At 40.9% G+C, this 27,991-nt stretch overlaps 1 protein-coding gene across 3 annotated transcripts in view; it reads left to right on the top strand.

The window, feature by feature from the left end:
* The window catches only part of spegb (striated muscle enriched protein kinase b), a 243,516-nt gene that overhangs the window by 209,712 nt on the left and 5,813 nt on the right, over window positions 1-27,991 (top strand). For all 3 annotated transcript variants that reach the window (XM_060930357.1, XM_060930359.1, XM_060930358.1), the window contains 13 exons: window positions 184-241; window positions 468-545; window positions 4,778-4,950; window positions 5,051-5,077; window positions 5,251-5,403; window positions 8,485-8,527; window positions 9,057-9,125; window positions 9,222-11,850; window positions 12,143-12,292; window positions 14,673-14,789; window positions 16,465-16,632; window positions 24,740-24,862; window positions 25,739-25,903. In XM_060930357.1, coding sequence (XP_060786340.1) covers window positions 184-241; window positions 468-545; window positions 4,778-4,950; window positions 5,051-5,077; window positions 5,251-5,403; window positions 8,485-8,527; window positions 9,057-9,125; window positions 9,222-11,850; window positions 12,143-12,292; window positions 14,673-14,789; window positions 16,465-16,632; window positions 24,740-24,862; window positions 25,739-25,903 — 3,953 coding nt within the window. The remainder of the gene's footprint in view (window positions 1-183; window positions 242-467; window positions 546-4,777; window positions 4,951-5,050; window positions 5,078-5,250; window positions 5,404-8,484; window positions 8,528-9,056; window positions 9,126-9,221; window positions 11,851-12,142; window positions 12,293-14,672; window positions 14,790-16,464; window positions 16,633-24,739; window positions 24,863-25,738; window positions 25,904-27,991) is intronic.

Raw genomic sequence — 27,991 nt, 5'->3', positions numbered from 1 at the left:
AATGAATTTGGCCATGTGACCTGAAGGCTGCACCAACAGTGTGTGTGTTATATAAATCTGGTTATATTTGTTCACTGAAATCACAGGCTATGTTGTTCTGCACACATGCACACACATTGTGTGGATACACACTGCGTAATTTTATGTGAGGAGCCTGTATCTGCCCTTAACAGTTACCTGAAGATGTCACGAGGAGCTTCTGGATAGGCTATCAAAGAAATCCACAGTGATGGAAGCAGACGTGAGTGACCCCTTCTTGTCCTTCCCAGTACTCACAAATAAAGTGACAAATGGCGATGCAACGGCTGGCTGCATGTGGTTTAATAGATTTAGATGTGAAAATAAATTCCAGGGGTAGAGATGAATTTATGTGGTGCAGTAAAGTATAGCACAAGAGGTTTGTGTATTTTAAGACGTTGCATTCTTTTTTTTGTATCTCTTTTTTTTCTTTCTTTATTAATTCACAGATTCGCTCCAGTATGAGACAAGTGTTGGAAGGGATTAACTATCTTCATCAAAATGACATTCTGCATTTAGACATTAAGGTGAGTCTATTATTGGATATACTTTTTAGCAATCCTCCATGCCGTTGCTTACGCCTCTGTACATTTTATTGTTTTAGTGTTTACCTTGATTTTGAGATCATAAACCATAAAATATTTCTGCCTGAGCTTTTCTTCTGTTGTTATTGCAAGTATACAACCTTCACTTGGTTTATAATAAAACTTATTTATGGACACAATTTTATTACAGTTGGGATATAAATTCTTTTCTACCACGCAACCACTTACTTGTGCCACAGGGATCCATTCTTGGTCCTTTTTCTATTTTATCTGCAACCACTTTTTCCAAAGCATTTCTTGTCATGGGTTTTATTGTTACATTCAGAGTGATATTATATTTTAAGTAGTACATCACAAAATATCCAAAACTATATGAATCATATGTAAACGAAGATATTATGTTCATCTGAAGACTTTAACAGATGTTTATTATTCTTTAATTTAACCGTATTTATCTTACGGTATTTTGGCATGGAGTAGTACCTATAAATCCAACCTAACTAGGATTTCACCAATACGAAATAAGTGTATTAGAAGTATTTTATTTACCAGTGCAAGGGAACATTCTGCTCCTTTATATTATAATATCCTTGGAATCTTAACTTTCGAGAATATTTTCAAATTGAATACGTCTGTACTAGCGTATAAAATTTGTAAATAATAACTTAGTAGAGCCTTCACAATCTTTTGGCTGTTGCAAAAGTAGAAAAGACTTTTAGTCTGTAAATTGTGCATGAATAATTACTCAAAGTTCCACTGGGAAAAAAAAAAAGAAAAGAGTTGATTCCCAGTGACTTAGCGTATCAGATCATGTGACATCGTTCCACAATTTTCGACATCTTTGTCCACAGTTATTGACACCCAGATGATCATTTATTAAAAAATAATCGGTATGTGGTATTAAGTTAACAAAACAGTTTTTATTTAAAATTAGTTTCACATAGACTTATATTTAGTACAAAATATATTTTATATAAATATATGGACGTCGGTGTTTACGTAAATGAGGAAGTAATTCTACAACCCCAATTCCAAAAAAGTTGGGACAAAGTACAAATTGTAAATAAAAACGGAATGCAATAATTTACAAATCTCAAAAACTGATATTGTATTCACAATAGAACATAGACAACATATCAAATGTCGAAAGTGAGACATTTTGAAATTTAATGCCAAATATTTGGAAATTTCATGACAGCAACACATCTCAAAAAAGTTGGGACAGGGGCAATAAGAGGCTGGACAAGTTAAACGTGCAAAAAAGGAACAGCTGGAGGACCAAATTGCAACTCATTAGGTCAATTGGCAATAGGTCATTAACATGACTGGGTATAAAAAGAGCATCTTGGAGTGGCAGCGGCTCTCAGAAGTAAAGATGGGAAGAGGATCACCAATCCCCCTAATTCTGCGCCGACAAATAGTGGAGCAATATCAGAAAGGAGTTCGACAGTGTAAAATTGCAAAGAGTTTGAACATATCATCATCTACAGTGCATAATATCATCAAAAGATTCAGAGAATCTGGAAGAATCTCTGTGCGTAAGGGTCAAGGCCGGAAAACCATACTGGGTGCCCGTGATCTTCAGGCCCTTAGACGGCACTGCATCACATACAGGCATGCTTCTGTATTGGAAATCACAAAATGGGCTCAGGAATATTTCCAGAGAACATTATCTGCGAACGCAATTCACCGTGCCATCCGCCGTTGCCAGCTAAAACTCTATAGTTCAAAGAAGAAGCCGTATCTAAACATGATCCAGAAGCGCAGACATCTTCTCTGGGCCAAGGCTCATTTAAAATGGACTGTGTCAAAGTGGAAAACTGTTCTGTGGTCAGACGAATCAAAATTTGAAGTTCTTTATGGAAATCAGGGACGCCGTGTCATTCGGACTAAAGAGGAGAAGGACGACCCAAGTTGTTATCAGTGCTCAGTTCAGAAGCCTGCATCTCTGATGGTATGGGGTTGCATTAGTGCGTGTGGCATGGGCAGCTTACACATCTGGAAAGACACCATCAATGCTGAAAGGTATATCCAGGTTCTAGAGCAACATATGCTCCCATCCAGACGACGTCTCTTTCAGGGAAGACCTTGCATTTTCCAACATGACAATGCCAAACCACATACTGCGTCAATTACAGCATCATGGCTGCGTAGAAGAAGGGTCCGGGTACTGAACTGGCCAGCCTGCAGTCCAGATCTTTCACCCATAGAAAACATTTGGCGCATCATAAAACGGAAGATACGACAAAAAAGACCTAAGACAGTTGAGCAACTAGATTCCTACATTAGACAAGAATGGGTTAACATTCCTATCCCTAAACTTGAGCAACTTGTCTCCTCAGTCCCCAGACGTTTACAGACTGTTGTAAAGAGAAAAGGGGATGTCTCACAGTGGTAAACATGGCCTTGTCCCAACTTTTTTGAGATGTGTTGTTGTCATGAAATTTAAAATCACCTAATTTTTCTCTTTAAATGATACATTTTCTCAGTTTAAACATTTGATATGTCATCTATGTTCTATTCTGAATAAAATATGGAATTTTGAAACTTCCACATCATTGCATTCCGTTTTTATTTACAATTTGTACTTTGTCCCAACTTTTTTGGAATTGGGGTTGTAATGTTTGTAAACAAATGAACTGATAATGTTGAACCCGTGTCAGAAAATCTTTTTGTTGCACTTTCTACCCACTTTCTAAGTATTTTTGTAGATCGCATTTTGTTATTCATCGTTGTTTGTATTAATTTCTAGTTTTGTAGTTTACCAATAAATGTCAACAGCCAAATGACATTGTAAACACATGAAAATCCAGGGTGACGATAATGGTGGACACCGGTGAAAGTGATCACTATTATCGACACCTCGTGTGATTTCTTAAACACGCGTTTAGATACAAAATGTTGACTGTCAAATGAAAGCGTAAGAAACAAAGTAGGTTTCGACAAGGAGATCATGAAATATCAGTTAATTTGATCAGTAAAAACATGTCCATGATCTTTCCACCATGCTTACCTGCGATGATAACGTCCAGGTTTTCCTGAAATTGCTGATCGTGCTAAAAAAAATTCCATCTCAGGTAACGAGCTGTGTCATCAGACGACAAGATCAAAGCGTGTGTGTTGGGGGGGGGGTGTCTTCCGGTTGATTAATTAACCAATAATAACTGTTGGAACTGAAACTCACCTTTTGTAAAATTTATTTTTTTTATTTTTGGTAAATCTGAAAAGGTGTCATTAATTCTGGAATGTCGATAATTGTAGCTGCCGCTCTCGTTACGCAAACATTTAGAAATCTGCTCATGAACGAACAACATTCTTACAACACCAGATTTTCAGCTAAGGGGTTATATTGTTTGTCCACCTGCCAAGACAAATTATGGTAAATTTTCCTTTCCATTTTAACGTCTCCGAACTCTGGGATGGAGGGAATTCCCACAAGAATCAATAACTTAGGATCACTTCCATTATTTTTAAAAAAAAATCAGATATTAAATCAGGGCGGCACGATGGTGTAGTGGTTAGCGCTGTCGCCTCACAGCAAGAAGGTCCTGGGTTCGAGCCCCGTGGCCGGCGAGGGCCTTTCTGTGTGGAGTTTGCATGTTCTCCCCGTGTCCGCGTGGGTTTCCTCCGGGTGCTCCGGTTTCCCCCACAGTCCAAAGACATGTAGGTTAGGTTAACTGGTGACTCTAAATTGAGCGTAGGTGTGAATGTGAGTGTGAATGGTTGTCTGTGTCTATGTGTCAGCCCTGTGATGACCTGGCGACTTGTCCAGGGTGTACCCCGCCTTTCGCCCGTAGTCAGCTGGGATAGGCTCCAGCTCGCCTGCGACCCTGTAGAAGGATAAAGCGGCTAGAGATAATGAGATGAGATGAGATATTTTTAGTGTATTTAGCTGCAATGTATATTTGTAGAGTTCTCTTGTTCTAACAAAAAAAAATTGTAATATGAAATAGGTGGCTGTTGACACAGAAGTTTATACTATTTTAACAGCCAATAATTGTAGTAACTATTGTTTGCAAATTATTTTTCTATTATATATAATTATACTAAAAGGCTTAGTACATTTTCTTTCTCATGTTATATATTGTGTGAATAAAGTTCCATATCATTATGAGTAAATCTTACACACTGTACTGTATTTCCACCTGTATTTAATGATCCCTGATTATCATCATCTTCTTCTTCTTTGTGGTCACTTGTATTTTGACTCGCAGCCTGACAACATCCTCATGGCTGACCATTCCAGCGATCAGATCCGGATTTGTGATTTTGGAAACGCAGTCAAGTTTACACCTGGTGAAGCACAGTATTGCAAATATGGTACTCCTGAATTCATTGCCCCCGAGATTGTTAACCAGACACCAGTCTCCAAGGCAACTGACATCTGGTAAAACACCTGGTGCCTACATCTCAGAAAACCAATAGAGTGCACAGACAAGAATGTCATGAATATGCTCATGCCATTATTTATTTATTTTTTCCCTTAGGCCCGTTGGCGTCTTGACGTATCTGTGGTAGGTTGACGTCTTGTGAGCAATATCTGATACATGAATGTAAATTTTGAAGTTTAATTGGAAAGTATCTTGTTGATCTTATGTTGAGCTTTTGTATTCACTGAGTTTACTGTATGTCTTTTATTTAAAAATAAATACTATCTATGTTAAATAAAGTTTCCTCTTTCATGTAGTCTAACTGGCGTGTCTCCATTTGCGGGAGAAAATGACCGAACCTCCGTCCTTAACATCAGGAATTACAATGTGGCTTTTGAGGAGAGCATGTTTGCTGATCTCTGCCATGAAGCGAAAGGATTTGTCATCAAATTACTTGTGGCTGACAGACTGTAAGTCCAAAGTGCTGTTCAATCTATCTGTACAAGTCATTGTTGAATTGTTTCTAAATTACACACTGGACGTTTAGAATTGTAATGTTATCATGTGGCTTACCGTGGCATGGTGTCCATCGTCTGTCTGTCCGTTGTCCACAATTCAGTTAGGCCAAGTTTACATTAGACCGTATCTGTCTCGTTTTCTTCGCGGATGCACTGTTCGTTTACATTAAACCGCCTGGAAACGCCGGGAAACGGGAATCCGCCAGCGTCCACGTATTCAATCCAGATCGTGTCTGGTCCGGTGCTGTGTAAACATTGAGAATACGCGGATACGCTGTGCTGAGCTCTAGCTGGCGTCGTCATTGGACAACGTCACTGTGACATCCACCTTCCTGATTCGCTGGCGTTGGTCATGTGACGCGACTGCTGAAAAACGGCGCGGACTTCCGCCTTGTATCACCTTTCATTAAAGAGTATAAAAGGATGAAAATACTGCAAATACTGATGCAAATACTGCCCATTGTGTAGTTATGATTGTCTTTAGGCTTGCCATCCTTCCACTTGCAAGTGGTAAGTGACGCGCATGCCCGATATGCACTAGGATCACACACACAGCGGCTCAGTCCCGAATCACTGCTCGTGCACTTCACTCGCGCGCTCTGTGAGCTGCGCAGGGCCGGAGTGCGCACCCTCCAGAGGGCACTCGCTGTTCAGGGCGGAGTGATTTGGAGCGCAGGATGCCTGCGGAGCCGAGCGTATCCGTGTATTGGCGTTGCTGTGTGCACGCGAATCGTGTATTGGCGTTGCTGTGTGCACGCTAATCGTCTTAAAAACGTTAATCTGATGATCCGCTGATACGGTCTAATGTAAACCCCACCCTAAATCGTATCTCCTCCGTCGATTCTCCACGGATTTCCATTCCGATTGTTTTGTTTGAAAAAACTCATCACTCTGCACAAAACATGGTCGTTGTTTTGTCAGATCTTTTGTGAACGAGTTCGTAATTAGGCCAAATTAACAAGCATTCCAGGCCTCTCACTAGAATTGTATCTCCTCTCTGATTTCTCATCCGATTTCAGTTCTGATTGATGTTTTAGGTAGATCTTTCCTTGAGGAACTCAAATTTATTGATTTTTCAGTTGTAAACAATTTGTTTACAATTTTGTTTATTTTCAGTTAAATCATGTCTCTTCCCTCCATCAGTTCTCAATGGATTTCAGTTCTGGGGTGGGTTTCCCAAAAGCCTCTTAATGCTAAGAGCATCTTAATGAGGAGAGTGAGTGTTCATTGTAATGCTTGCTCTACTATTTAACGATGATCTTTGTGCTACGATGCTTTTGGGAAACCCACCCTGATTGTTTCGTTTGAAAGAACTAGACCTTCTGTACAAAACATGGTCATTGTATTGTCAAATTTTTGCTCATGAACTGCTAATTAGGTCAGCTTAACGAGTTTTTGGACTTCTCATTACAATTGTATCTCCTCTCGGAGTTCTCATCCGATTTCAGTTCTGATCGATGTTTTGGGTAGATCTTCCCTCAGGGAACAAAACTCAGTCATTTGTTTGTTGATTTTCTTGTTGTAACCAATTTGTTTGCAACTTTGTTTATTTTCAATTAAACCATGTCTCCTCCCTCCCTCAGTTCTCAATGGATTTCAGTTCTGATTGTTTTGTTTGAAAGAACTAGACCTTCTGCACAAAACTTGGTCATTGTTTTGTCAACTTTTTGCAAACAAATTAGGCTACGTTCACACTGCAGGCTGAAGTGACTCAAATCCGATCTTTTCGCCCATATGTGACCTGTATCCGATCTTTTATTGACAATATGAACGACACAGATCTGATTTTTTCAAATCCGACCCAGGCCGTTTGGATATGTGGTCCTAATTCCGATTCCTATCCGATCTTTTCATATGCGACTTCAGTCTGAACCGCCAGGTCGCATTCATCCGACTTACACGTCATCAACAAGCCACAAACGTCACTATTCTGCGCTGAAGTAGGCGGCGGGTCTCTCAAAAAAAGTTACAACAACATGGCGCATAATCACGGGCGCAGATAGAGGGGGGGACTCGTCCCACCCAGATTTAAATTCACCTCGTTCGGTCCCCCCCCCCCCACTTATAGGGAGGAAAAAACGTCTATGCTGTCTTTCTTTGCATAAGGCAAACCTCACGGAAAAATCAAAAGACTAATTACCATTCGGTTTATTGAGGTGCACGGCAGTGTATACATAGTTGCAACAACTCACATAAAACAAAACAAAGACTGATATTTGGTTGGTTGAGCTGCGCAGACTGCACAGGTTGCGAGCTCGAGCTTGGTTGCTATGGTTACTAACAACAAGTTTGACAGGCATATCAGGGTTGGGGTTGGTTTGCTGGCAGCTTTGTCCCCCCCCAGTTTTTTGTCCCTCCCAGTTCAAAAAACGTATCTGCGCCCCTGCGCATGACATCAATGCGAGGGACGCTTCGGGCTGTGAAGGTTCTGAATCTTCTCAATGGAAGGACGCAGAGGTTAGGGAGCTGATTTCCATTTGGGGGGATGCAGCTATTCAAGCTAGATTGGATGGGTCATACCGCAACCGGGCGGTTTTACTTCCGGAAACACTGGCCATGCTCACTGCGTGTGACGTCGTCGTATCCTGCAATGCACATGCGGAACACTTTTAGGTCGCTTTTCGTTCATACTGAGGATCACATACAAGTCGCATATATTTGTTAATGTGAACGACCTCACAAAAAAATCGGATTTCACAAAAAAATCGGAATTGAGCATTAAGCCTTGCAGTGTGAACGTAGCGTTAGTCATTAGGTCAACTTAAGACATTTTCTTCTGACTAGAATTGTATCTCCTCTCATTTATCATGTGAGTTCAGTTCTGATCGATGTTTTGGGTCGATCTTCCCTTGAGGAACAAAATTTAGTCCTTTGTTGATTTTCCTGTTGTAAACAATTTGTCGTGGAGGTTGGTCCTCTCTCACATTTGTCACATTTCAGTTCTGTTTGATGTTTTGGTCGTCATGGTTGTGTTGATGGCAGGCCAGATGAGCTACTACGCCCTTGACCTTCTGGTCTTTTTCTTTTCCACAGGAGGCCAGATGCCTGTGAGTGCCTTCGTCATCCATGGTTCAAGGTATGAGGTAGATAAATAACAGCAGAACGACTGTTAAAAGAGAGGAGAAGGAAGAAGAGATCATTTGGCGGAGTTTCACAGAAAACTTAATTCTGTTGGACAGAAACTCTGTTTTGTTAATCAGAATTTATCTTGAACATGGAACAAAAACAAGAACTTGCATTTCCAGAGAAAGCGCAAAAAGACAGAGAGGAAATATTATATATTTGAATCTCAATTTTATTATTTATTATCATTTATTATTCTTTTATTATTACATGGTAAATGAATTTGAAGTTCACAAACAGGTCAATTAAATTAGTTCAAATTGAGTATCGTGATAAATATTGTTCAAACTGATGCTCAAGGTCAAGGTTTCATAAGGTTTTTATAATGCTAAGCATTCTTTTTCTAATCAATCACTATCAATGTGTCTAACATACACCATGATGCCTGTAATGATACAGTAAAGGCAGTTATTGTCTTTTTTTTTCTCATGATGACTCATTCTTTACAATTAATTTCTCTGACAGCTATCTGTATTTTTCAGATACTGAATAAAGGAAAGAGCATCAGCACAGAGTCCCTCAAAAAATTCTTGTTGAGAAGAAAATGGCAGGTCAGAAATGAAACACATGCTTTGTTTGCATCCTTCTATATTTCATTTTTTTTGGTATATTTTTTAAATTAATATTAAATATTAAACTATTTACAGAGGTCTCTTATTAGCTACAAGTCCAAAATGGTCATGAGATCAATACCTGTGTTGTTGGATGACTCTTCAAACCATATTTCCATCGCTGTTCCACGGCATTTAAAAGAAGGCTCTCCACCGCCATCCTCTTCATCGGACTCTGATGAAGATATTGATGAGCTGCCATTTATACCCATGCCACTGAATATGGAGTTCTCAGGCTCCAGAATGTCACTGACTGAAATTATTGGGGATGATGAAATAATAGCCCAGAGTAAAAGAAACCTAGAAAGGTCAGGACCAGTCGCTCAAAAGTCAGAGCCCATGGAGTGTGAGCAATTAGATGAAGCTGGTGATGCTGATGTGCGAGGCCGAGCAAGGAAGAGGGCAACAACGCTTGATGATGAAAAAGGGTCCTCTGATGAAGAACCAGGAGAATTGTCCAAGAGGGCAGAGCAGCCAAAACGGCCCCTTCGACGAGGTTCGAGTATGGAGTCTGACAAGCCTGAAGGAACTCGTCATAGAGGTGAACTGCGTAGAGGGAGCTCAGCAGATAGTGCCCTACAACTCCATATTAAGCCAGAGGAGGGTGCTGAGGAAAGTCCCACAGAAGGTAGAAGAATTCTTAAAAAGTCTTTGTCTATGGAACTGCCACGAAGGAGCCCAAGCCCAGGAGCAGCCAAGCTGAGCCAAGAGGATTATGCCCTGAAACTGGAGCTGATGAGACAAAGGCTTCTCAGAGGAGGCTCTGTGGACAATAAGATGAGTGGCCTTCGAGGCCCCCTGCTTGAGACCTTGGGCATGGGTGATGAGAAGTGCTTTATACGAGGACCTCGTCTAAGTAACCCACCGTTAATTCGGGCAGCATCCAGCGACTCTCCTCGAGATGACATTCCAAAGACCAAAGTGCTTCGGAAGAGCGCTTCCTTCAGCCAGGGTGATGCTGAGCCTATGCCCCTACACCGGAGGATCGGGGCACCTCTAGAGATTCCTGTAGCCCAGCTTGAAGAACGTCGGCTGCAAGAAGCTGTGTCCATGTCTGTTCTTGCAGAACCAGATTCATACCCCACTACCCCGAAACCACTTACTCCTGAACCAAAGAAAGATGAGGCAAAGATTAAGGTAGAAGACAAAGAGCCATCACCTGTCAAGAAGTTGAATCATGAGGAAATTCCTATTAAGCAAACAGACATTGCTACTGTAGTGAAAGGTGATGATCAAAAGTCCAGTGATGATCCTATTCACAAGAAAGATTTGAGCATGTTAGAGGAAACTGTCCAGGAACCTAAGAAAGTCCCACAAAGTAGGTCAACACCTGTTATGGTGCCAAGATTATTAGTCGAGAAAATTGAAGAAGAGGAGGAAGGAGAGGAGAAGGAAGTAATAGAATCTGTAATAGAACGGGAACCTTCTGTTCCTAAGATGGAGGATGAAGAAACTGAGGAAGAAGTAGCACCAGTTAAATCCTCAGAGATCATTACACCTGCTAGTACCATTGAGGTTGCCCCAGTTGTAGCCCCTCAGAGTGTTGTCTCAACATATGTGACACCCAGTCCCCCTGCACTAACTGTACTTCCAGATGGCAGGACATCTGCATATGCAAGTATCATGCAGGCCATCATAGTCCCATCACTGCAATCACCCAGCCAATCCACAACCATCCCTACAACTACAAGTATGTCAAAATCCCAAACTTCTACAACCGGACCTGTCCCTGCAAACATATCCAGACATATTTCAGAGCCAATTCTTGTGTCAACAACGCCATCATCCAAATCAGACGGTCAGCAAATGACTGAACATCCTGCAGTTTTCTCTCGAGTTGCATCAGTAGAACAACCAGCAAAAGAACCAAGTCCACCCAAAACTCCCACACATGCTTCCCCACAGAGACAGTCCTTTCCTGGAAGTACAATTCAGGATCTTACCTCTGAGGAGGTCTTTGAGGCTCGGTTCAAGAAACGTGAGTCGTCTCTCACTCGTGGGCTGAAACTTCTTTCATGGCAAAAGATGGAAGAAAAGCCCACTATAGTTACTCCTGAGGTTGCAGAAGAGATGTATCGCCCAGGACCAGTTGGTGCTCCTTTAGAGTTTGTACACAAAAACTTGGAGAAGTCCAAGTCTGTTCAGGATCTCCGTGAAGCAGAAAAAGACCCAGGTTTTATGAGAAGACTGTCCATGCGCCTGAAGAGGTCCCCTTCAAATGAAAGGAATGAGGAAAAGCCCAAAGATGATGATATCAGTGTCCCAAGGCGTCGTTTATCTTGGGCTTTGGGTCGGAGAGGGTCACAGGACAAAAAGGAAGTGGAGATGATGAGACTGGATGGAGGACCAGAGGCACCTCCAGAGCCAGAGACCAAAAAGCCAAATGAGTCTCCTGTACTAGCCATGCGCAGAAAGATCAGCAACACAGTGGCTGGCATATCCATGAAGATCAGGAGCCATTCTGAGGAAAGAAAAGATGAAAAAGAGAAGACAGAATCCAAGAAGACACCTTTGCTGTCTATACTGCATCGTTCTACCTCAGAAGGAGGCAGTCTGAAAAGGATGGGTATCCCACAGAATCAACTAGCTTCTCAGTCTGGCAATGGAGCCTCCTCTGAGTCTTTGGATTCCATGTCCAGCATACAGTCAGAGTCAGCCATCAAAAGTATGTTACATATCACTTTAAGATATGCTGTAAGATTTATTGCAATGTTGATTGTGAGAAAGCTTTGATTGACACTATGATATGGGTCCAAGCTTTTGTTATGACTGAAGAGGTATGTAGTACATCTGGCTTAATAGTCATAACTTAAAGATACCATCAATAAAGACTATCAAACTAAATTAATGGAATCGGGTGAACCATGATTAGTTCTAACAATAGGTTGTAGTTCTACCAGCCTCAAATGGTCACTATTGTGGGATTGAAACTGAGTGTCATGTTTATTTCAATCAAGGAGCCGAGACTGAGCGAAGGTCACGATGGGATCGTTGGGGGCTAACCAGAGGGAGAAGGGATAAGACCTTATCCCAGCCAGACATACCCACTGCTATAGCCAGAGAAAATGGCTCACTCAGCTCTCGCCAGTATTCCCGGACAGCCTCAGGTATGCCTTTTTCTTCACTGTATAGTTATTGAATCATTGGACTGTTTCACAATCAGGGTATACTTTTTGGGTCCACAATAGTCCAAAAATCAAACCTCAGATTTTTGTGTTTCTCTGCTGCCAAAAATGACCTTTTGAGATGGACATTAATTGCAGAGTTACAGGTCATATACTGGAAATGTTACTTGTGGTGAGAAGACAGCCTACAGTGCAGGGTCACAGGCAAGCTGACTATGGGCGAGAGGCGGGGTACATCCTGGACAAGTCGCCAGGTTATCGCAGGGCTGACACATAGAGACAAGCAACCATTCACACTCACACCTACGGTCAATTTAACCTGCATGTCTTTGGACTGTGGGGGAAACCGGAGCACCCGGAGGAAACCCATGCAGACACGGGGAGAACATGCAAACTCCACACAGAAAGGTTCTTGTTGGCCACTGGGCTCAAACCCAGAACCTTCTTGCTGTGAGGCGACAGTGCTAACCACTACACCACCATGCCGCCTACAGCATGTAGTGAATTTCTAAAATAGGTTTTCAGGAGGGGACACTTTTTGATGGACACGAATTGCAATCACATGTGAAGCTTTGCTGCAAATGTCTCTTGCATCTGTTTCAAGTCCTGTTTTTTGCTCTGCAACAACATTGTATTCTGCTTCACAAGAGGCAAATATTCTCTTCAGAAATTATTTACAACCTCATCATATGGTGAGCGTTTTCTGGAGAGGACATTTTTGACGGACAAAGGATTCTGTCGGAAGGACTTAGTTTACAAAAAAATATAATTTACACTTAAATATCTTTCAATTGTGAATGAAAGTATGCATCCGAAAGTAAAACCCTAGTTAGTGTTAAAAATGCAATTCTGAATTTCATCTCCTCTCATCTCATTATCTCTAGCTGCTTTATCCTGTTCTACAGGGTCGCAGGCAAGCTGGAGCCTATCCCAGCTGACTACGGGCGAAAGGCGGGGCACACCCTGGACAAGTCACCAGGCCATCACAGGGCTGACACATAGGGTGTTTTCACACCTGGTCCCCTTTAAAGGAACCAGACTCAGTCCTCTTTAAGTGGACCAAAAAGTGGACCAACAGAAAAAGAACTCGGTTCTTTTTGTGTTCACACTGAATTTATTACAAAGAGGACTGGGTTCTCTTTCTGGTCCAGTTAAGCTTTGATGGGGCCTCAGTCCTCTTTCTGTTCACACCAGGTCCTCTAGAGTCCTCAGACCCCCAGTGCACAGAATTCTGGGTAATTTTCTCTTGAATCAAAATGTCTGCTGCCATGCTTGCCCTGCTGTATTCTTTGATCAAAACAGTGCGGATTAAGGAAAATAAATTTATTCCAGCGGCTGTGGTAAGTTCCAAAAGGAAGTTGAGTTTCCCTGCTACAGTCACGTGACCAACGACGGCAAATGAAGAAAGTTAAACTACAGTGAAAAAGGCGAAGTGAACCCGGTGCGCTTTTTGTTCACAATGTGCAGATTAGGCGAACCGTACTGAGACCACCTCCTGAGGTGGTCTCAGTTCGGTTCGCTTTAAAGGGGTCTGGGTACGGTTGGAGTGTTCACATATGCGCAAAAAATGCTGAGTCATCGATCTGAGTTCGGTTAGATGGCTGAAAGGGACCAAGTGTGAAAACACCCATAGACACAGACAACCATTCACACTCACATTCACACCTACGGTCAATTTAGAGTCACCAGTTAACCTAACCTGCACGTCTTTGGACTGTGGGGGAAACCGGAGCACCCGGAGGAAACCCACGCGGACACGGGGAGAACATGCAAACTCCACACAGAAAGGCTCTCGCCGGCCACGGGCCTCGAACCCGGACCTTCTTGCTGTGAGGCGACAGCGCTAACCACTACACCATCATGCCGTCCCAATTCTGAATTTGGCCAGTAAAATCTACATGTCATAATTAAAGTAGAATTCAATGAAAGGACCACAAATGAGCCTACATTTGACTCTTAGAAACATTTTTATAAGAGACATTACTGCTGTAGGTCATGTCCCTGTAAAATAAGGTTGAAGAAACATATATATATATATATATATATATATATATATATATATATATATATATAGTTGCAGGAGTTAGTTGGTGTTATTCAAAAAGCAACGATGATTGTGAAACAGCCATATTATTGTGCAAAATTAAATTTTTATCTCGAACAGTGCAAAGGAACCAGGAACTTCATCTTTCATGCCTTGTCCAGATTTGTCAGTCAAAATTTTTATTCCTTTTTTTTGTAAACAGGGGATATTTTGTTCTAACTCTACACTCATTCTGATGAATTATGTATGTGAAAATTGTTTTGGAATTATCAAGGGAATAATCATGATTTTATGCACTGTTTACAACTTATCTCATAGACTTCCCTCCAGTCTTCCATATCAAACTGAGGGACCATGTTCTGCTTGAGGGAGATCCAGTCACTCTCAGCTGCTTGCCTGCTGGCAGTCCTCACCCATGTATCACTTGGATGAAAGGTACGAAGCTAAACAAATGCAGTAAATTAGCACTTGATGATTACGAATGACGAATTTTGATGACGAATTTTAAAATGCCTCCTGACAAATTGATATAGAACTAACAGAGTATGATTTGAAGTGTCATCTGATTTTTTTTTTAGTCAAAATTTATAAAGTATTAACAAATTGAAAGTACATTTTTATATGATTTAATGTACGGCCCATTCCGTAATTGCGGGTATATTCCGAGTGTTGTCTCTGTTAGACATCGTCATCTCTGTTATCGTCAAACTGGGGCAATCCATAAACAGAATTGATGACGACAGAGTTGACGTTTCCCACCATTTTGTGTCTTAACTCCACATGCTAACCTCAAACTAGCTACCACACGGCATGTATAAAAACAGAATTGTATGGATTTTAATCATATTGTTGTTTTTAAAAGATGAGCGAGACTGAGATTCACTCCAATACCACGATAACAGATTTGACAAATATGTTGGTGTAAAATCTTCAACATTTTGTTCAAATTAATGAGAGAAGAAACATAACATACTGTACCTCGCTGCTTTTCTGAAGTTTCCCGCCAGAGGAAGTGACATCACTTGGTACGGGTGTTGTGCGTATTATTAAAAGTCTTTGTGGATTTTATGTGGTTTTATAACCAAGTTAACAGAGTTGACAAGAACATTGGGACAGACAATTTTTTTTTAATGACTGAAATTTCACATAATACAGAAAATAGAGTTTCTGTGCAACTGATTTTATAACAGTTAATAGAATGAGCCCCAAAAAAACAGATTGTTTGATTGAATCACTTCACGTTTATTCAAGTTGAATGGATGAATCAGGAGTCAAAGATGGTCAGTAATGTGGGGGGAGGGGCAGGAGTCATTTAGTTAATGTTTTATGGATAAATTGAGTCTAAAATGTAGATCAAGCATCGCTATTGGTGAAAGTTTGTCCTAATTTGCATTATTGTTCAAAATTGATTCAGTAAAGATATTTCTTTTGTGGAAAGTAACAAAAGGTTTATCTCGGAGACGTGAAATGTACCCCGAATTCTAGAATGACCTGTATGTTGATGTGGATTGTTTAAAAGAAAATCTTGGAATTTCATGTGCATTGAGATGGGGGGGGAGAAGAAAAAAAAAGAAATGACAGTTATAATTTCCACTGTGCTAAATTACCTGTTCGTTTCAACAGCTTTACTGCTCTCGGAGTGTTTATAAGAAAAGCATTTGCTTGTTCAAAATCATGTTTTCCCTTCCATTAAAACTTTTTTTTACAAATCCATTCCATGGACTTCCAGGGAATCACATTCGGTAGTAACTACATTTGTTTATATTCATTTCAGTTTGCCAAACTAGCCACAATTGTAACGCTGAATCCGACTCTTGAACAGGTGTTGCTTCGCTGTATTGCGAGATTAAATCATGGATCCTATAAATAGATTCTGGGATAACATTGTCACAAGCACTGGAGATATTTAGAGAACACTGTCTAATGCTAATTATCAGCATGAAGTCATATTTCACTACATTAGCCAAAAAAAAAAAAAATCAAAGAACGTAGCAGTGGAGGTAATTTAGGTAATCATTGACCGAATGATTGAAGTTCATTTGATTTTGGAGTGAAATGAAAATCTTTGCACAGCTTTACTGTGGTCGTGGATTCTCTTGCGTCTGTTCAGATAAAAAGCCACTGGAGATTGACCCAAGAATGAATGTGATCTCTTGCCCTGATGGGAGACAGCTGCTGATGATTATGAAGACCACCAAGAAAGATGCAGGCCTTTATGAATGTGTGGCCACAAACGCATTAGCCTCTGTCAGCAGCTCCTGTAAACTCTCTCTCGCCCGTGAGTATATGCAAAAACAAACATATATGCATACGCTATGTATGTGATGGGACAACCAGGGAATCTGTCCTGGGCTCAGGCTGGATGGGGCTCAGGAGAGTTAAATATTCCATTGTGGGCCGATGCATTGTTTACAACTTGCCAGATAAGTTAATATTTCCCCGACTTTGCAAAATGGTTTGGTTTTAAGAGCTTCCGCAGACATTTTCTCATATGTAGCCCCCTCATTGGTCATTATTTTCGTTCATGCAAGTTTGATAAGGTGTTGCATTAGTCAGAGACACAAAAATGAAAATAAATAAATAAATACATTTTTTAAAAAAGGAAAAAAAGACAGGTTAACTCAGTTTGGTGTCTAACAAAGTTCTTCAAGCAATATTAAATACTGCATGAGAATGAGTTACAGTTTGATGATGCATTACAGCTGTTTACATTTCATAAGTGGTGTGTGTGTGTGTGTGTGTGTGTGTGTGTGTGTGTGTGTGTGTGTGTGTGTGTGTGTTTTATATGGACACAAGTGTTTTACTTGGAAATACGCCACTTGTATTTTTCATACAAGCTCCATCCAGGACATGGAGAACCAAAACCGTGACATAAATCTCCATATGTCAGTTGTGAAGAAATCGATGAATTGTTGTGATAAATTTGGGTACTTTTTTTTGTGAATGTGTCGATATAATAAAAAGAACATCACACGTTGGCTTGAAGATATGAAGATTGTTAGGTTTATATCAGTATTATTCTTGACCAAGAAGGCAGTAATTTATTAAAATGGTGACAAAATTAAGGATTAACTTCGGTTCAGAAAGTTTATCTTCTCCTGTTGGAAAAAACTCGCATTTTTCATACGAAATGCATTGTGGATCTGAGTGACATATTTAAATAATATTGGCTGGCGTCGAGTGGTATATCAAATATATTCCATTCAGCTAGCATGATACTGAATGAGTCAAAGACAAGTAGCTGAATGGAATGTATCTGATATACCATGAAAAAAGTCAGCCATTATTATTATTATTATTATACATACACATCACTTTTGGGTATTCAACGCGTCTTTCTCTTTCAAAATTCTCTCAAAATCTGACATTTTTAACAAAGCAAACCTGGCAGCCATGTTTGTTTACAAATTGTCAAAGTCGCTCGCGAACGCCGAAGTTTTACATCTCCAATGTGTCTCTCTTCCAGTTTTTCACTGTCCGTTGGTATGTTTTTCTCTTGTAAATATGCATGAAGAATATCTAATGAAGTTTTGGTAGCCTCTCGGGTGTTCAACGCGTCTTTCTCTTTCCTGGCGAACAAAGAAATGCTTCTACGCGTGCAGAGCAGAAAACTTTCTCATTGGATATTCGTATCAGCGCCGATGTGTGACGTCATGTTGTCTTGACAACCATGCAGTATCATAAACCATATTGAACGCTCATTCTCCGTTGGGTAGAGTGACATAATACACGTAGGATAAAGCGATATGCTAACAATATTGCATGCTGTCAAACCAAATGAATGAAACCTGCTAGAAGGGAATAGAACACATGTTTTTATTCCATCGAAAAAGTGTCCTGAATGTATAATAATTCCCGATACAGCTTGGGGTTGGTATTGGGGTTCAAAACAGCCACAGCAGCTGTGCCACTCTTTGTCATTACTAATCCCCATGACTGTCATAACACTCTTTGGATGAAAGGGATAATGTGGTTCTTATCAATGTGCAAAGCAATTTGCTCACAGGACAACAGGCCACAGGTTTTCTATGCCAAGTCTGACCTAAAACGGATTAACTGGGCAAGGTTAAGTGGGACCACTGGGACTGTGAGATATTGTCACATCAAAGCTTATTTTTTTCCTCATACATTTTGCTAAATTTGGGAACATTTACATTTCCATCCTGAAATTTTATACTTCTTCAAGGTTCTGACTGTCAAGTTGAATTCGGGGCAAAATGTTCCATTTCTATTGCTGTTGGAGTTTCGAGATATTTTGCTACTACACACACACACCATGTATCCTATGTGTAAATGTTTTGCTGAGATTAAAAAGCGTCCCACATTTTACGATTCTGGAGATTGCCGAAGCAAAGTGAACAACAATATCACGTGACCACCGTGGGGCGTTTGACCTACTTTTAACCAAAACCAGTCGGCATGGGCAAACATAGTGGACTTGGCCATCCCTCCAGCAGAAAAGAAAAGGAAAGCCTGCTTAGTGAGTGCAACTGAAAGATAGAGCAAGGTTAGATGACATCATTTTTCTGGACAGATAACTAAATCATTCTAGCTAGCGCTTAGCTATCTTAGCCTTAGAATGCACGGGCTTGACTCCACGGTAGCGAGTATGGAGTTATACACCTCATGTTTTGATCTTGCAGAGAAAGAAATGATAACAAAAGCAAGAACAGAGAAAAGATATATTCATATTTTGTTTCACGGATCTATTTGCAAATGTCACCCACAGATTACATCCCTGCGACTCAGAACTCTCCGAGGTCGATGCAGAGTCGCAATGTTTTCCACGCATCATCATCTTGGTGTTCCATAGTTTTGCTAATTAGTTCAAGTTTCTCACGTTCGGCTGTTTCCATAGAGTAGGGTGACCAGACATCCCGGTTTTACCGGGACAGTCCCGATTTGGGGTTGTGTGTCCCGAGTCCCGACAAAAGTCTGTCGGGACACGGATATGTCCCGGTTTTCACCACTCGCGACGTTTGCGACTGAGCAGCGTGGGAATCATTAGCGGAGAAATGTCTGCATTTACTATTTTGATGAATTGACAGGAATCGCAAACTTTCCTGGTTACTGCCCCCTGGCCTTGTGGCGTGGGTGTTTATTTAGCCACATTATTCCAGACAACAGAACGTCTTGCCATGCAACAATAAAATAAACATTAACTGGCGCGAATGTTCTTTGTCTCGCAGCTAGCAGCAGTAATGCCGCAGCAATTATGCCGAAAAGAAAATGAACCTTTTCCAAAGATTTACAGGGCACCTACCCCTTCCGCCGAGAGGTGCGGAACAATGCGCACGAAGCCTACTGCACACACTGTAAGTGTTCCTTCTCCGTAGCCCACGGTGGTAACGCCGATATACAGGATCACATTAAAACTCTTCTTGTAAATATACGTAGGCTAATGCAGGGGTGCCCAATACGTCGATCGCGATCGACTGGTCGATCGCAGGGCCAATGAGAGTAGCTCACAGAACTCCGCAAGAAAAAAAAACGGAAAAAAAAAACCGCGCGTTTTCAGAAAAGCAATTCATCCTATCACATAATGATATTATAACGTGCCCGCTGATTGACGTGTAGACAGGCCAGTCTGCTGGCTGCTACAATGTTTGTTACACCATTACCATAACAACCATAACATATCTCATAGCCTACTACAGACAAGCGCCAGTTGTTGCTTGCTTTCCTTTTACCACTGCATTTTCGTTTTCGCTGTAGCTCGATTCGCGGTGTAGTAGCCTACAAAAAATGATTCGGAAATGAATGAGGGAGGTAAACAAATAAAAAAATCGAAGACTTACCATTTCCATCAAGAATGGGAAGAGGACTTCTTGTTCACGATGTCACACTCGAAGTGTGTCTGTCTGATCTGTCAATCCAGCATTGCACTTCCAAAGAAAGGGAACGTAGAGAGACATTTTCGAATGGTTCATCGAACCTTTGATACTGACTTTCCTCCAAGCACTGAATTGAGAAAGAGAAAGGTGAGGGAGTTGAAGTCTCAGCTTCTTGGACAGCAGTCTCTTTTCACTCGGCCAACGTCGAAAGCCAAGGCCGCCACAGAGGCATCGTTCCGGGTGAGTCGCACGATCATTAGGCACAAAAAGTGTTTCCAGGATGGAGTTATGGTGAAGGAAGCCTTCATCGAGGCATCAGATGCGTTGTTTAAAGACTTTAAAAACAAAACGGAAATAATGTCTGCAGTCAAAGCTGTTCAATTGACAGGAAATACAGTGACCAGGCGATGCGAAATGATGGGCGACAACTTAGTACAGCAGCTTGCTAAGGACATTGACTGTTGCGAGTGCTTCTCGTTACAGATGGACGAATCTACCGACATCACAGACAAAGCCCAGTTGTGCATTTTTATTCGGATGGTTCATGATATGACTGCAAAAGAGGAACTTTTAGCAGTTCTGCATATGAACGCACACACACGGGGGGAGGACATTTTTCAGATATTCAAAAACTTTATCGACAAGACTAAGATTCCAGTGTGCAAGTTGGTGTCTATCACCACGGACGGGGCGCCAGCCATGACAGGCAGGCGTAATGGATTTGTTGCCAAATGCCGAGAGGATGAAGCGTTTCCTGACTTTCTAAGTTACCATTGTATCATACACCAACAAGCGTTGTGTGCGAAAATGTTGAACATGAAAGAGATCATGGACGTAGCAACAAAAGTGGCCTGTTCTATCCGTGCAAAATCTCTCCAAAGACGACTCTTCCGCTTGCAGCTTGAGGAGGCTGACAGCGACCACACAGGACTACTGCTTCACACAGACGTAAGGTGGTTGAGTAGGGGGAAATTCCTGCAACGATTTCGTGATCTCCTTCCCGAGATAAAGCAGTTCCTTCAGGAGAAAAAACATGCAGAATACAAGCAACTTAATGATGATCGTTGGTTGCTTGATTTGGTGTTTTTAACGGATCTGTCAAACATGCTCAATGAGCTAAACGTGGAATTACAGGGCAAAGAGAAACTCGTGATCAATATGATAAGCACAGTGAATGCCTTCAAAGGAAAACTTAAACTGCTTTCTTCAAAGATCCAACGCAATGATCTGGGAAACTTTAGCAACCTTGCATCTGAGCTGAATAATCAAGGAAAGGACTCAACGGAGTTTGACAGTGCATGTTATGCAGAACAGATTGACACCGTCCTGTCAGACTTTGACAGGAGATTTCAAGACTTCGCTCTACTCGAGCCAGTTGCCATGTTCATGTGCTTCCCTTTTCGGGAGGATGCTGAGGTCGATGTCCTCGCTTCCAAAATCTCAACAATGTTTCAGCTCAGTTCTGCTGAAGTTGAGGATGAGATCTTGACACTGCAAGCAGACATTAACTTGAAGTCCAGGGCCAATGAACAGTTCTGGAGTTTGCTCACAGAAGAAAAGTATCCCAACATGAGAAAATGTGCAACATCTCTGACTGCAATGTTTGGGTCTACTTACTTGTGCGAGTCAGCCTTTTCACATATGAAAATTATAAAATCCAAATACCGCTCCACCCTGACCGACGATCATTTGGAGGCGTGTCTGAGACTGGCTATCAGTAGCTATATCCCGGACTATGCATCCCTTGTTGACTCCATCCAATGCAAGTCATCATCTGAATAAGGTAGCCTACTGACCACTGATGTGAACATGCCCCTGTGTATGCACAAAAAAAAGACTACATGCATAAAGTTAATTGTCTGAAAGTTTCAATGTTTCAACAGTGAATTGTAGTGTGAGAGGGTGTGTAATGTAGGCCAATTGCCACTCTATGTATGTTAAAAAAAAGTCCTAGTTTTAAAAAAGTTCATTTTCAATGTGTGGCCTTTGATCATAAATGTAGGCCTGAATTTTATGGGCAATGTAATGTGAACCTGCCACATGCAAAAAAAAAAAGGCTACATGCAATGTACACATAAAGTTAATTCATTGTCTGAAAGTTTCAGTTTGAACAGTGAGTTCTAGTATGAGAGTGTGTACTGTGGGCCAAATGCCTCTATCTATGTATGTATGTTAAAAGAAAATCGTAGTGTTAAAAAAAGTTACATTTCAATGTGTGGATTTTTTTTATCATAAATGTAGGCTACTAAATTGTATGAGCAATGTGATGTCACTGTGTATGAAATCACATGCTGATTAGTAGCCTCTATTGTGGATGTTACTGTTGTTATTTCCAGGGTTGGTATGGAAATAAAACTCAATCATAAATGAATTCAGCTTGTGATTTAAATGTGAAACCTTAGTGAAATAGCCCGTATGACACTGTGTTAATTTTGGTATTGTAAATTTAAAAAAGACACGTAATGTGCGTAGTTAGTAGATCATTCTGAGTCAGTCACTTAAAAGGTAGATCACCATTCAGAAAAGTGTGGGCACCCCTGGGCTAATGCATTTTGTTTAGGGTGGGTGGATTGACAGTCGCCTTAGCTTTATTCCTGTGCTTTGTTCTTGTACTGAGTTGGGTAGCCTATGTTGCAAATGCTGTGCGCTCCTGTGGGGGCTTTCCTCGGGCTGTCGCCCCTCTCCTCCTTTACTGCTGTTTTGTTTGAGTGTATATTCTCAAATCACTTGTCTCTTTTTTGTTTCTGTTTAACATACCATTCTGACAGTTTGGCTATATTGCTGTGTTGAACAGCTTGTTGCACCTTCCATTAAAGTGTTCACTTTTGTACACATCTTCTTGCTTTATTCATTCAGTTGTGGGGAATGGTTAGTAAGGTTGATTCTGACCTAGGCTATGTTGAGGTCACATATCTACTTTTTAAGTTCATGCTACAGTGCATACAATTTTAGAGATATAGCCTACATGTGCATCTGCATTCTTCTTGGTGTCTCACAAACAGGTGAAATAAATCAGTTTAAATTTGGCCTATGGACATAGCCTGGCCTATTCTCAGCCATTACAAAATCTGTTGTCTGACCATAATTTAACTGATCTGTACACCACTATGCTACTAGATGACAACATGCCTGTTTGTTTTATTTCATGTGAGATGTCGATAAATGTGAGCTTCAACAAAATGATAAGAGCACCTCTCTGAGTGTCACGTTTACGTAAAAAAAAGGTGTGCATGCACGAGCATGGTCGCACGCAAAAGTGTCCCGGTTTCAGACTAGGGAAATCTGGTCACCCTACCATACAGCCTGGGTGCGATTTGCTGGGGGGGATGGTGGGGATCATCACCCCCTCTGGTTTTTATCTCTGCTGAAAAAAAAATCCTCGGGGACAACCCCGTCAATAAAACAAACAAACCAAAAAAAAAAAAAAAGTTGACATGACAGGCATGTTGTGACAGTTTTCTATGGTCTACATTGCACTCACTTTCAAAATGACCCGAAGTGGCAGCTTTGATGTTCACGAACGTCCCCAGCAAATAGATACATTGTAGATAATAACAATATCCAGAGTGTGAACGTGGATTTAGCGCCATGAATCACATCCTTACTGATGAGCGCAACAGAATGAATGTATCCACACTGACAGCCTTCTTTTCCTCGCTGTCAATGGGCCAGACGTGCGTTCCTTCCCTGCTGAGAAATTCGCAGAAATGTGGATTAAAGAAGGGCGAAACGCGGCGGATAGCGCACCGACGGGAAAGCAGAAAAGGCCACATGAACTGCGCCATCAGAGCAAACTGTTCATTTAGTATTCATGTATTTTAGTGATTTTCGAGTCACTGTCCATTTAATCCGGAGGGAGAGAAACATCACAGCAACGCGACAAGCAATGCGAACTTTGTTGTGTGTTAGTGTTCGTGTATTTAGTCAGAGAGATAGGAAGATGAATTTACTATCTCTGGTTTAGTGTTCGTTTTCATTTAGTGTTATTCATTTGATATCATCGGATGTTATTGAGCTGTTAGCCTATTGTTACCTTAATTTTGTGACGTTTCATGATTAAAAAAAAAAAATCCCCCCTTCTGGTTTTTTGACAAATCGCACCCTGCATACAGCCATACTGTTTACCTCAAAAGGTAGGATATTCGGTCACAAAACGGAGAAACGCAACCCTCAGGACATCAAAATGATCGTATCTTGTCCACGATATTGTTCTTGCAAGACATAGGAAAATGCATGATAAATTTTTAAAAATTTGAAAATTTCAGATAACTTTGCAGTCAGTACCTTTAACTGCCCAAGACTGGCAATGACATTTCACTTTTCCTCATTTTATAATTTCATTACGTGTAAAGATTTTTTTTTTAAAGTGCGAAATAAAATACATCCTTCAGATGTATATTAAGATAAAAGAGTCTTTACAATTTTGTTTAATAGAAAACGCCACCCTGGGTCTACAGTCACTGAATCACTGCAGTATTAGTTACTGTTAACCTATTTACAATTCTATAAATTAATGTCCAATTCCAATCCATTTGAATTTAATTTATTTAGGTCTGCCAAACCAACCTGGTACACCAGAAGTTCCTCAAAAGTATCATAACACAGCGTTGGTGGTGTGGCGTCCATCAGACACCATGGCTCCTTGTACTTATTGCCTGGAGCGGAGAACAGAAGGTGAGCAACCTTAAAGAAATGTTGCATTCAGTTTCATCAAATGCTTAGATACCAACAGCATGGAGTTGAATGGGGAGTAAATGTTCAACCTTTAGATACTAATTTCTAAATTGGTGTAATGTTATTGGTCAGTGGCCATCATGTATCTTAATAAGCCTGTCAAAATAATCTAAAATGCTTGATATATTAGATGAAATTTCAGAAAGAGTATATTTCCTGGAGTAAGGTAAAAGTCGTTTCAGATCTGAGAAACCTCAAGTAGATCTTTACTGCCACCATTAGGACAAGCTGGGTATTGCAGTGGATTCCTTTCTTCCCCTGAAGGCTTAGGGATTGTCTCTATAAACTGAACTTTTTCAAAAGCGTAAAACTAGTTTCAACTTTTCCAAGACAATCAAAATACCTCTTATGGTTTTATTATCTCATCTTATTATCTCTAGCCGCTTTATCCTGTTCTACAGGGTCGCAGGCAAGCTGGAGCCTATCCCAGCTGACTATGGGTGAAAGGCGGGGTACACCCTGGACAAGTCGCCAGGTCATCACAGGGCTGACACATAGACACAGACAACCATTCACACTCACATTCACACCTACGCTCAATTTAGAGTCACCAGTTAACCTAACCTGCATGTCTTTGGACTGTGGGGGAAACCGGAGCACCCGGAGGAAACCCACGCGGACACGGGGAGAACATGCAAACTCCGCACAGAAAGGCCCTCGCCGGCCATGGGGCTCAAACCCGGACCTTCTTGCTGTGAGGCGACAGCGCTAACCACTACACCACTGTGCCGCCCCGTTTTTTTTTTTTTTTTATGATTTCCATCAGCACATAAAAAAGGTTTGTAATGTTTTTATGATCTTATTATTTTTCCCTAGGTGAAAGTAACTGGCTGATTGTAGCCACTGGTGTGGCTGACTGCTATTACAATGTCACAGACCTTCCATCTGGCGCCACCTACAGGTTCAGAGTGGCTTGTATGAATAAAGCTGGCCAGGGACCATACAGCAATCTGTCTGAGAAAGTCACCTTAGATGCAGAAGGTACATTTTACTCTACCTTACTATATTTTACTATTCCTTAAGGCACATGTTGTGTTCATTTATTTACTTCTAAAACTGTACATATCGCCAGTGCTGTAGTCGAGTCACTAAACCTCGAGTCCGAGTCCAGTCTCGAGTCCCCAGTGTTCAAGTCCAAGTCATGAGAAAAATTTTGAGTTGAGTCTGAGTCGAGTCCACTATTGATCTGAGTCGAGTCTGAGAACAAGACTCCAACTGCACAATTGACGGTGGCTGTTTCAGCGCCATTAACATGAGTTTGTTCCTGAACATGACGTATGAACAGGTGAATGTGCTTCTCTTTATCAGGGAGTGTGAAGTATTCTGTCAGAGATGGTTGGGAGACAGATGCAAGTGCAGAAGGTGTGTTTATTAATACAAGTGAAGACGGTAAACAATCCAGAATGGCAGGCAAAATTGTAAAACCATGAAATGGGCAATAGATCGAGCGAGACACAAACAGGCTATCATAGACTCGGCAGAATCAAAGACGAGAAACAGGAAATCAGGGATCAAGAATCCAAACAAGGAAATAAGGCTCGGTAATGCATCAGCAACGTAACTCAATACTTCGCAAAGTAAATGGGTTTTCACAGTTTTTATATTGGCGCGCTGATTGCGCCTTAATCCTGTGCAGGTGCGAGCCGTTTACGGCGTACACGAGAGTCCACTTGGCATGTGCGCTGTCCGGAGCACGCCCAAGAGTCTGTCTGATGCACGCACCAAGGCGCGCAGGTGTGACACTCTTGCACGAAATTAGTACAAAAATTTACATAGATATAAATATCTTGTGCCAAATTATTATGGTATGTTAAAAAAAAAAGAAAGAAAAAATCCGAGTCCTCGTCTCCAATTTACGAGTCCGAATGCAGTTAATGCACGAGTCCAAGTCCGAGTAATCAGTGCTGAAGTCTAAGTCGAGTCATGAGTCCTTAAAATTAGGGCACGAGTCAGACTCAAGTACTGCAAGCCTATGTATCGCAAATGATGAGTTTAAGATATTCCTTTAGGAATGAAGCACTCAATTATCAGAATAAACCGTTAAATCAGTTTTAATTTTATGTTTGAAAAATTTTGTCTGAGTCAGTGATAACTACAGTAAGGTGTTTTAACAAATAATAAATAAGCTGTTGTTTCTAAAAAAAAAAAACTTCTCTCATACCATGGTTCTCAAATTGGAGTCTGTGATGTATAATCAAGATGTCTATGATTTTTCTTTTTTTTTTTAATTGTTATGATGGTGGAAATTATAACACTTAATAAAAGCTGCAGTTGTCTGAGTTCTTATAGTTATTCATCTATTTATTTGACTGTACACTTTAATTGAATGGATTTAATTAAAACCTAAATAATCAAAAATAAGTAGGCCTATAAATACTGACAATTTAAAACTAGACGGCCTTTCGATTTCATAAAATCAGTGAAATTTAGTTCTCTCTGATATTTGGTCACTGTGCTATATGTGTATTTCTGTAATAACTAAAAAATAAAAAATATCAGGCCATTCTGTGGCTGGGAAGTTATTTAATTTGAGGGGATTAAAGCAAGTAATGTGCATGAAATCGCTCACTTTGCATAGTCAGGCAGACAGAGGAAGTCCGTGTGCACATGCGCAGGTTTACCTTCTTCTTTAGGGTTTTACGGCAGCTGGCATCCACAGTGTTGCATTACTGCCATCTACAGGTTTACCTTTGAGCGTGCACTGACAATTCCATCATTCTGTCGCTAAACGAACAGCTGATCACACCGAGGTGCTCGCTGAGCGCCGATATTTATTAGTTTGGTCCTGCGTTTCCTTTCGTTCGTATATAACATAACGTCTTTTCTTCTCGCTTTCCGTTACTGTAGTCGGTCTTTCACGTTTCATTCGCACACTCACGTCCTCCATTTTTCTCCCCTGTTTCAAATTTGTATTCCACAATGCCTTGCGCGAACGGGGAAAGCCCACCACGTGATGCATGACGTAGTATCTTGAATTGCGTCATGGTGAAGCAGGAAAAAATAGTGGAGAATTTAGAGCCATATGGCCCTAAATTCATTATTTGTTCCATTTAAAAAAAAAAAAAAAGA

Source organism: Neoarius graeffei, chromosome 9 (assembly GCF_027579695.1).
Source record: "Neoarius graeffei isolate fNeoGra1 chromosome 9, fNeoGra1.pri, whole genome shotgun sequence".
NCBI lineage: Eukaryota > Metazoa > Chordata > Actinopteri > Siluriformes > Ariidae > Neoarius > Neoarius graeffei.
The sequence above is the reverse complement of the archived record's forward strand: the minus strand, read 5'-3'. Positions and strand labels throughout refer to the sequence as shown.